We start from the raw sequence: 11,440 nt of genomic DNA on the forward strand, positions 1-11,440 counted from the left end.
AAGGTGTCCCGTCTTTCCCCACCCTACTGTATATCGTTTTAAAACTTCTTCGCAAACCGTGTAACCTTCGTTGCTATATATATGCGTAAAAGGTACTTATTGGGAACTAGTATATGACAACATTTCTCAGCACCTAACCTGTAACACTAGAAAAATGTGGTCACATAGGCTTCTGTGTGACTAATTTAGAATTTACCAACAAATTCCCACATTCGTTTCTAAAAACACAGGGTGCTAGTGAAGAACCTCCCACACCTTATTTGCTAACCACTAACCCATAAAACTATTAACCCCTATAACCATCAACCCCCTAACCATTAACCCCCTAACCATTAACCCCTAACACTTTCCACCAGCCTATTCTGCTGTACCGGAGGATTCTTCACTAGTACCAAATACAGAAACGCTACCGAAGTTGAAGTCATGTATTTGTACCAATTAAAAGTGTATTGGAATAAAAAAAAACAATAAAACAGCTGGACAGAAACCAGCATAATACTGAACAGCCATGGAAAGTACAGTTAAACAACATTTTCCTTTCCAGCTCTCCACTATAAGCGCATGCAGGCAGTACACACTTCAAGCAACTTGCATAGACATAAGTTCATATTTTTATCAAGTGTAGCAGTCACAAATCTGTAACAGAAACTATTGCAGCTTTTCAAACTTACCCAAATAACTGGTGATTTGCGAAACGAAATTTCATAAAATATGGAAAATGACAGAAAAAGAGAACCACTGATTTGCGGAGCACGTAATATATAAAGAATAAAAAGATGATTTAAAATAGAAAATTAAAATGAACAACTGTGAAAAAGTCCAGTTGTCAGGTAGGATGCGTGTCATTAAACTGTTTTATGATTTGGCAAGTAGAAGGGTCATAAATCCCAGCGCAGTAGTAGACATGCTTGCCACAGGGAGATTTTCGCTGTCGGAATTCTTCATACGTAAGAACTTGACAGATGCGGGAAATGGTTTGAACATCGTTTTCGTCGATGTGCGTTGATTTGAACAAAGCATTCTATGAAAAAAAAGGAATGGCACTTTAATTGTTTTTTTTTTTGTACAAAAACATGACAATTAATATGAAATAAGCTTTATCTACTTTTTTTGTAGCTAATTTTATGTAAATGGTCTGTTAGTTGGTCCAGTCTAAACACTAAACAGTAGTAAAGATAAAAAGACACAAAATGCAAAACAAAAATATACAGTCCCCGAAAATAAACAAGGGGCACCTTTAGCAATATCCAAATATCTTGATCGTGTTTTAAACAATTAACAACGGTCTATAGAAGTCGTGAGGATAAGGTTTTATATTTCTTTGAATGTTCTTTGTTTACAACCAAAACCAGACAAGCAAAAAGAATAAAAAGGTGTCACATTTCCCCCACCCTACTATATAAATATATTATTGCAGATATTCTAATAGAATACACAAACAATAATGTTACTAAAATTGCCACTTACTTTTCCTAAATGTTTTTTCCTCCCCTTATGCATTTCTTCTGGATGATAAAACCAGCGTACACGTACTACCATGGTGCTTGCCCACGATTCCCACATGGATTCAATTAAACCAATGTAGGGTAAGTTTGGTCGACCATGAGATAAAAAGATTGCACAATCACCACACTGTAAGTTGAACGGTTATATTTTTTTAAAGTTGAACAATTCTAAATATCTAAATATATGTACTATCACCACACTAATTATTTAAGGCCCAATAATTTTACAATAAACATTTTTTTAAGGTTAATTAATTTTGAAGATTGCACAACTACTGCACTGTAAATTGAACGGTAATATAATTTTTTAAGATTAAATAGTTCTAAAGATTGCGCAATTACCATACTGTAAATTAAAAGGCCTAAAAATTTTACACAATAAACACAATTTTTTAGGTTAAATAATTTTAAAGATTGCACGATCACCACACTGTAAACTGAACGATTATATTTTTTTAAGGTTCAACAATTCAAAATATTTAGACTATCACTAGACTGTAAATTTAGGGTTTAAGAATTACACAATAAAATTTTTTAAGGTAGAATAATTCTACATTAAATATAAATATTAAAATTGTTAAAAATTTATGTCGCATGGTACTTTAACATTTGAAAATCATTGTGGGCGTATGTGACTTTGGGCAAGACACTTAATGGCAATTGCTCCAACCCAGTGGTCACTAATGGGTTGTCCAAATTATCAGCCATAAATAATGAAAAAAGAAAAACAACAATCACCCACACAGTAACATACTTGGTAACTCGCAAGCTGGCGTGGGGGGTATGAAACACAACACGTGCATAAAACTAAACATCCGTGTTATAACGACTATCGTTTTCCGACCACGCCGAGATAAAGCAAGTTACATTCAAGAGTCTAGCCCAAGTACTCTTATGCCCATAATAGTAGCAGCGTTAACAATGAACAAAAAGTCATTTAAACCTAGAATTAGCTCATTCATGCTCATGCTTACATTCATGCTCATGTTATAGACAAGAAATATAAATGGATCCACAGTAGACTACATACCGATATCACATCATTGTCGCGAACAATAGCTTGATAAAAAACTTTTTTTGTTGCAAGTTTCTGTTCGAGGTTTAAGCACGGCCCAAGCCATCTCCAATACGAGGACTCTATAGAAATAGTATATTAGGACCCTATAGAAACATTATATAATGCTTAAAATGGGATGTCAAATTCGATTACGTAAAATCTTATCAGAAACTTGTTCTAAAAGTAATTATATGTTTATAAAAAAGTTGCGCAAGAACACATACGCCTACAATACCTAAAGTAATAAAAAGCGTTTTCTTACCAACAAAATTGCTTGGGGTATGTGATGCACCATTCGAACGAGAATTACTGCTTGAGGTATGAGAGTTGGATCTGCTAAAATGGCAACATACATAAGCACATTTAAATGTAGTTTTACATTAGGGTAATGTGCAAGCCTGGTGTTTAGCCCAGGTCTGTGACACGCCTGTTCAGAAGCTCTTCTTGTATAATATTAATATTAAATTTAGGTTTTTCTGTGATTACGGTAGTGAAGATTAAAAAATAGTTAAAATGAAAAGACAGGATATAGCGAGAAAATGACAGTCAAAACATGTTTAAAACATATTTTCATTTAATTGAGAAAACTAGCGGTTGGTAGTAGCGTTAAGCCTTGAACCCATACCCCTCTATGTCAGACTCGTGTGCTAACACCTGTATTTAACTGTTTCTTGGATTCTGGTAGCGAAGATTGAAAAATAGTTAAAATAAAAAGACAGGATATAGCGACAAAATGACAGTCAAAACATGGTATGTTTTCATTTAATTAGAAAAAGAAGCGATTGGTGGCAGTGTTGAGGGTTGAACCCATAACTTCTAGTTTAGACACAACGGTAGCGGTGACGAGTTTTGAACCTATAACTCCCAGTTTAGAAGCAGGCGTGCTAACCATCGTACTATGGTGCCGGAAAATACAAGTTACAGATTTAAATAAGCAATTTAAAACAGAATAATAACTGTTTGATTTTGGAATATTAAACTTACTTTCTTGTCCTGTGTGTGCTTGGTTTAAGAGCTACAGTGGAAGTCGCTGGTTCTGCAAAAAAACAAATATATAATCAAAACACCTTTAATGTAAATTGTAAACCTATGTTCAATATGACAGTATTATATAACAATCAATATTAAGACGAGGTAATTGCATTTATGCATTCACGAGAAGCATAAACAGAACACTTGACAATATTTAGCATTTTGGATCCATAATTTTACAAAAACGTATCAAAAATTCTACTAAAAATAATTAGAATGTTCTGTTAAAAGACTGTAGTTGACCAATGCTATAATATTTTGCCCCATAACTTGACTTTTTTGCAATTTAGACAACCTAAAAGGGACCGCTGGGTAGAAATTGCTGTAAAATAACTTTCCATGGACACATACACCCCCATGGTAGCACCATCGAGCCTTAAACCTGTAAACTCTCGGATAAAGTCTGGCGATCCAACAACATTGCTCAATGCTATACAAAGTAATACACCTTTACACAGTGGTGCAGCCAGGCGGCGACAGCCCCATTTTTTTAATCAAAAATTAAAAAAAAAAAAAAAAAAATTGTTTTTTTAAACCGACATAATTTTTTTTCAGGCTGCGTTTTTGCAGCCCCACACGTCGCTGCTAAAAGACGGAGCTCCTACCTTCTTGACCATTAGATTCTGGCATTGTGTAGTCAGGTGGTAACAAACGAATTTGTTCGATTGGAATCTTACTTAGGTCGCCGTCATCAAAATCAATATAAACTTCTCCGCGTTCATGCTTGCCTTAAAATAAGGGTAAAACTTTAAAAAATAGCTTTTTTTTTTAAAACTAAGGTCAATGTCTGCAGTCAGCACATATGTTATTGCCATTTTTGTAGACCAGCCATTCCCAAACTTTTTTAAAAAAAATTTTGGATCATTTGCAATTATTCTGATATAGCGCCACCCTATAAAAATAAGAATGCTAATAAAAAAATGCAAAAACCACACAAATAAAAGGAAAAATCTTATAGAATCACAATTATTGCAGTACATTGCAGACTCTCTAAAGCTGCTGTAGGGACCCTAGTTTGGGAACTGCTGTTATAGACACTTTAAATCTTAATAAAGAGAAATTTTTTCTCATATGGTAAGTTTGCCGTTTTTATAAACATTTTAAATTCAACATATTTCCTATACTAAAACCACTAGAATCCACACTATAAAAAGGGACACATTGCATTACCTGAGGTGACGGAACCAGCATACAGTGAGTGCATTTTTACCGTCCAATAAGCTGCTACCCGTGTGCCAGGTGGTACCTCATGCTCATCGTGAACTGACTTATTGACAATGCATTTTTGAAGGATTTCCTCTTGGCATAAAACTATGGGGCGGTTTCTGTTGCGATCGCCATCAAGTAAAACTCCATATCTGAAAAATAGATATTTGTGTTTATGTTTTTGTGAATTAGTTTGTGGTTTGGAGGGCAAGACTTTTCTTGTGTTGTTTGGGGGTAGGACTTGGCAGTTTGGGGTGTTAAAAAAGATAGACAGTTTTATGCATCAAAATTCACTCAAAATCTCATAAAAGTTAAAATGTAGTACAAAAGTTACTTAGTTTTGCAAGAAATGGAAGCATTAGGCTTGCCATGAATATAAACAATATGTGAAAAGGGGGTGACTGTTGCCTACTTTAAGCATCAACAGTCAACAAGGTACATGCGGTAGTCCCTGTGAGTTGGAGTAACATCTAACCCTGGCCTGAATTGTTGGATCCCATGGCGTGTCCCGCTGTAGCACCTCACCCATATAGAATAAATCACTTAAACAACTAACACATTTAAATGGATATTCTGGTTACTGATTGTTTTGTGACCTTATAGACCATTTGTTTAGTATAAAGCAGCGGTTCCCAACCTGTGGGTCGCGACCCCAAATGGGGTCGCCTGACAATTTGCCTGGGGTCACCTGAGGCCTTCTGAGAAGTTTAGAATTTCATTAGTTTAGAAATTTAGAAAGTTAACTCTTAACAATGGGCAGCTCACCACAGAGCGCATCGCGATTTTACTAGAGTACTAGACAAACCAGAACACCCTGGGCCTCATTACAGGATTTTCGTTTAATAATGGCAAATATGCTCGGAAAGTAAGATTTTAACGGCAGTTTAGCGGCCATGAAAAATTACAGGATTTACTCGTTTGATTTCAGGTAATTCATTACGTCACAAAGGCCTTTACCATGAAAATAAAAATTTAATTGCTGATTGCTGAAATGCATTTAAGCAAAAGTTGGACTTGAGGTCGCGATTTTATTGCATTCCCGGCATCAACCATAGGTAGCCTACGATAGCTAGCCTAGCCTACATAACTTTCAAAAGCGACCCAACTAATTTTATCCTTGGGGTCACCGCAACTTGGCAAATGTTATAAAAGGGTCACGGCACCAAAAAGGTTGGGAACCGCTGGTATAAAGAGAGACATCTGTAAGGTTTTTGGAAGATCTTTTTCATACTTATAATACACCTGCCAGCAATAACACATACAACAAACTATCTACAAATTAGCAAAAAAATAATTTAAAACCAGAAAAATATCTCCTGACAAGTACCTCACCCATAAAGAATTCAAAAATAAAAATAAGAAGAATATCTTACAGGTCAGGAGGGCTAATAAGTTTGATAGAACCAGCTTGAAGAAGACTATCATCCTGCGGCATGAGGATTCGAAAGCCATCAACCAAATCTTCAACACTCAACCTAAATATAAAAACTAAAATTGAATGGGTTGTCCAAATTAACAGCCATACTTAAAACAAAAGAAAAAAATCCAACAAAATATAATCACCCACAAAGTAACATACATGGTAACTCGTAAGCTGGCACGAGGTGTATGAAACAGAACACCCAAGTTATAACGACTATCTATGATTTTTTAGTGATTTTTGATTTTGCAGAAAAAGGTATGTTAGTTTTGTTAATAACTTGATATCTTAAAAAATAGATTCCAAAATGGTAAAAAATACTGCAACAATCAATACACGATCCAATTATCATCTTATCATAGAATATACATTGTTTATAAGAAATGGTTCTTTAGTGTTCTATAATATTGTATCATCCGTTTTTTTTTTACAAATATGATAACATACCTTAACTGTGGAACATTGGGGGTCTTGGGAGAGCTTGCAGTTATCTAAATAAAGCAACAAAGTTTTATATAATATTATAAATTCTTATTTTTTATCCCATAGGCAGGTTATAAGTTTATAACAGAACTTATGTAGAAGTTACAGAATATAAACCAGCGCCATAGCACAGTAGTTAGTGTGTCTGCCTTTAACCTAAAGGTTTTGGGTTCACAGCTCAATGCTGCTACTATTGTGAGCATATGTGTCCTTGGGCAAGACACTTAACAGCAATTGCTCCAACCCAGTTGTTTCTTATGGGTTGTCTAAGTTGTCAGCCACACACAGAAAAAAATGGAAATAAACAAAAAATAACCACCCACAAAGTTACATATATGGTAACTTAAATTTCAATGGCAAAACGACAAAAAAGTCATGTCTGCTTATCAACATACTAAAGAAATAACTTTGTCAGCTTGACTGTGGACATGGGAATGGGTATAGTGGATATTATATATGGGTATAGTGGAAATAAACAGTAATCACCCACAAAGTTACACACATGATAACTCGTAAGCTGGCACAAGGTGTCAATTAATATATTTTGAAATATAAAACATCAATGTAGATTGAAATATGTTAATAAAACTTTTTAACATCCTACTTACAGATTTCTTGTCAATATTCATTTTCTTTGGTTTGGTAGGTTTTCGCTTTTTACTCCCAAGAGCTTGTGAGTCATCTGTAATAAAAATTAAGTTTCCTTAAAAAAACCAAAAACATTTCCGGCTTAAATCCAAGGTCCCATAGCGCGTCTCATGCTTTAGAAACTTACCCGCATAGAAAGTACATAAACTGTACCGTTTTCAGTTGTTGCTAGACATTTTGCAATTTTAAAACACCTCTTGCCCACTACCCTAACAGGCAGCATTCATTGATTAAGATATATTATATGACCTTTGGAGTCATGGTATGGCAGTGGGGATGGGAGCAGTAATCATTGATAAGCTGGTAAAAAATTACCACACGAAATAAATTACCAAAAAAATCCAACAAAAAATAACCACCCACAAAGTTACATATATGGTAACTTAAATTTCAATGGCAAAACTACAAAAAAGTCATGTCTGCTTTTCAACATACTCAAGAAATAACTTTATCAGCTTGACTGTGGACATGGGAATGGGTATAGTGGATATTATATAGCTAAGTATTTAATTAAATTAGACACGGTGTGCTTGAATTTAATACAAAACTTCAACCCACCAACACTACTTTCAACTTCAGTGTGGCATACAACTGGTTGTGACTGGTTTGAACTGGTTACAGCTGGTACAACCGGGGAAAACTGGTTTGAAACTTTAGGGCGTCCTTCCTACAGGTAAAAACAGTAAATTTAATTTAAAGTTTTTAATATATAACAAAGACTAATTGATTGTAATTTGTAATATATATCAATATCAATAATAAATGATTGGAAACCTGATGGCTTAGACATTGGAGAGAATTACTCCACAGTCCACAATGTAATCATAAAGAAAAAGAAAATTGCAATTATGGTATATCTATATTGGTTGTCTTATGCAAAAGGACAATTAACAAAATCAAAAACTCACAGAATTTTACCAAGAAAAATTGAGTCATACAAAAATTTCGGAAATTTACCAAGAAAAAGTGCGTCACACATAAATTCCACAGTAGTTGCACGAAACCTTTGTGCCACTTGCCACAATTTCAGGTGAATTTTGAAAGCTTACGACATATTTTGTCAAACACAAACACACAATGCTTTACCTGGATAACAGGGGTTGTAACAGGGGGTGCTGTTTCTTCATGCTTAATAACACTGGTTGAAGGTTCAGGGGTTTTATCTCTTTCGTTCATAGTAACCTCTTTCTCTTTTAACTTTGTTGGTTTTGATTTGTTTTTATTTCTGAAGAAATGTAAAATTTAAATCATTTTTTTAAATTTTCAATTTTGTATAAATATATATATATAAATATATGGTAGGGAAAGATGGGACACCTTTTAATTCTATTTTTTGTCCCATTTGGTAGTACTAGTAAACAAAGAACACTCAAAGAATCTTATCTTCTATAGACTCCTATAGAACAGTGTTAACTGTTTAAAACATGATTGGGATATTAACCAAAAAAGTCCATGGCCAACTAATCGTTTTTCAAAAAGATATATTTTACATAAAACATATTTTATCAGCTGCTGTTACTAAATATAATATATATATATATATATATATATATACTGTATATATAAACAATATAAAAGTTTTTTTGACTATTTTAAAAATAATTTTGACCGTTTTTATTTACTATTTAATTGGATTTAAAACAAGGGTCTACGATTTAATGGCATCACTTTAATTCCTGCACATTCATTTGAAGAAAGAATGAACAATAATTTAGCCCTACATTCTGGAAAGAACTTTCAGTTAAAACTTATAAACCTACAGAAGGGTAATTAATATTGCAGCGGTTTTAACCATACTTAGCTTATAATGAGATACAAAAAGCTTTTATCTCATATTAACACTTGAATTATAAAACACACTATATGCTGAGAAGGCATTATAAAGATATTTTAAAGCATAATAAATGGAGTATCAAAACATGCTAAACCTTAATTTCGATCGCTTTCTTTTATTTTGTAAACGTGACAACTCAAGCTGTTTCTGATGATATCGCTTTTTCAAGTCAAGCAATCTTCGTTTCATTTGTACTTCCATTATTTCCATCTTTTCAAGACGAATACCTGAAATTGCAATATATGAGCTAACTTGAATGAACAAATGAATGAATGTAACTTTTTCCTTACGTAGCCGGAAAACGGCAGTCGTTATAACACAATTGTTCTGTTTCATAAACCCGCGCCAGCTTACAAGTTACCAAGTATGTTACTTTGTGGGTTTTTTTGGGGGGGATTTTTTTCACTGGAATACTTTCATGTTTTATTAATTTTAAACAAAATTGAGGTGATATTGTTGAAATACAGTTATTCTCATAGTTGTGTAAAAAAAATACATTAAAAATCATTTCATTCTACCTGTATATGTGACTTCAGGTTCACGCCGTATGTACTTGCTGTAGCAAAATTTCCTTTTTAAGTTTTTCTTTTCTAATAAAAACATTATATTTTGAAAAAAGTTTTGTTAAAGACTTCTGTTTTCTTCCCAAACTCCTAAACACTCACTTTCATACATGAAATGCAGACTTATGTAATATGCATTGCCCCACATTATTTCCAATACATCCCCCCATTAAGTAATGTAAATTGCTAGTTTTATAAAAAAAAACCATAAAACAATAAATATGTCTCAAACAATCTTTTCACCACTAAATTTCAAAAAAATTTGGACAAAAAGTTCTGGAAATTTGGAACATGTCTATTTAAGCACCCACTGCTTGAATGTACTCCAGACTGCAGAGTATGGCAGGTGCACGCGCGATTTTTTTACAGACTTTCGGTTATGCACGCCACAATTTGTCCTACGCACGCCAATTAATTAAACAAAGAAAAAAATACGTATTAAATTAAGTAAGATTTCCTAACGTGGCTTGAAAATGTACCTGCTTTGCACGCACATTTTTAATGATAGCACGCGCGGACGCGAAAAATAACCGTCTTGCACGCGCGAGATCTCGTCAGGAACTGCCATACTTTGCAGACTGGAATGTTCTATAGGCTTAGGAATAAAACAAAGGAATATAGTTCTATCAAACAAGAAAAGTAAAAAGTTACCATTTGATTGTGTTGTATTGGCAGAACTATCAGAATCTGCATTAGCCTTTGAGCATGAAACCTATTAAGTAAAAGTATGTGAGATTTTACCACCATCACCGCTGTGTTAAAGGCTAAATACATGACAGATGTTGTATTTAACTTTTGTTTTGTATTCAACTTCTGTTTTATTGATTTCCTTCATTAATAAATACAAGATTTCATTGTTTGATATTACATATACTAACGTATTGTAAGTATATACCTGTTGAGAGTGTGCTTGGTCTTGTGTATGCTTTGCGATAAAAGTGTGCGTTTTCTTGTTGCAATTACTGTTGGATTGGCCAGTACAATGTTGTTTATGCTTGTGTTCTGTAGTGTCGTTTGTTAAAGAAGTGCTACATGATGATGGTCCAACGTAATTATGTCCGCCGTGCATTAGTTGATGGTTATGAAACAGGTCGGTACTTTTTCCAGACATTTATGGATACTACGGGTGTATGTTTGCAATTCCAATGCATTCACAATGTAAATATAGTGTCTGCATACTAAGCAAAACATCTAAAACAGAAAAAGTTTATAGCGTTACGGTATACGACTAATACGAGTATAATACCTAGTATATAAACTATATAAACTGTTTTAAATATATTACAACACTTCTATATAAAAAAGCTGCCTTCTTGATATACAGTTTGGATAAATGAATATTTATTATTATTCATATACTACTACCACATCACACATGTAAGTTTATAATGCGTGTAATCGTATTTTTTTTGCTTTACATAACGAACTCCCCATTTCCCCGTGTTTCAATCGTCGTCTGGTTTTAAGTCAATTCGGCAGTCGAAAATGTTCACGACCAACATTGAGCAACGTGCAGACTGCAGACCGCTGAGCATAGCAACATGCATGTGGATTTCATGTGGAAGTTGGTTGTATACCTTTGTGGTAATAATATAAAATGATGTCTATAGGACAGTACCATCGAGGTTTTCTGTGATATTTTTACCGTACATCGAAATTCAATTTATTTTAAAACATATTACAGGTAGTTGA

At 33.8% G+C, this 11,440-nt stretch overlaps 1 protein-coding gene across 2 annotated transcripts; it reads right to left on the reverse strand.

Annotated features, from left to right (window-relative positions):
* Positions 1-410: 410 nt before the first annotated feature.
* Positions 411-10,972, reverse strand: LOC149741584 (protein winged eye-like). 2 transcript variants are annotated; one of them, XM_089888872.1, is made up of 16 exons: positions 10,644-10,972; positions 10,400-10,460; positions 9,704-9,775; positions 9,280-9,412; positions 8,438-8,576; positions 7,910-8,018; positions 7,312-7,385; positions 6,668-6,711; positions 6,174-6,275; positions 4,765-4,952; positions 4,200-4,322; positions 3,547-3,598; positions 2,825-2,895; positions 2,536-2,642; positions 1,468-1,632; positions 411-1,021 (listed from the first exon to the last, which is right to left on the reverse strand). In XM_089888872.1, the coding sequence occupies exons 1-16, from the start codon at positions 10,857-10,859 to the stop codon at positions 827-829; spliced, it is 1,851 nt and encodes a 616-aa protein (XP_089744998.1). In that variant the 5' UTR covers positions 10,860-10,972; the 3' UTR covers positions 411-826. The 2 variants fall into 2 exon arrangements, with proteins under 2 accessions (XP_089744998.1, XP_089744991.1); XM_089888865.1 differs by having other exon boundaries at positions 2,825-2,898.
* Positions 10,973-11,440: the final 468 nt, after the last annotated feature.

Source organism: Ciona robusta, chromosome 1 (genome assembly GCF_009617815.1).
Source record: "Ciona robusta chromosome 1, ASM961781v2".
Classification (NCBI taxonomy): domain Eukaryota; kingdom Metazoa; phylum Chordata; class Ascidiacea; order Phlebobranchia; family Cionidae; genus Ciona; species Ciona robusta.

What these genes read in the sequence shown, in the direction of transcription:
- LOC149741584 (XM_089888865.1), bottom strand. Translation starts at nt 10,859, where the DNA reads ATGTCTGGAAAAAGTACCGACCTGTTTCATAACCATCAACTAATGCAC. An exon ending in ACCAAGCACACTCTCAACAG is followed by an intron (nt 10,461 to 10,643) that starts GTATATACTTAC and finishes TTTACTTAATAG; the next exon opens with GTTTCATGCTCAAAGGCTAA. An exon ending in GCGACAATGATGTGATATCG is followed by an intron (nt 1,633 to 2,535) that starts GTATGTAGTCTA and finishes TTCAACTTACAG; the next exon opens with TGTGGTGATTGTGCAATCTT.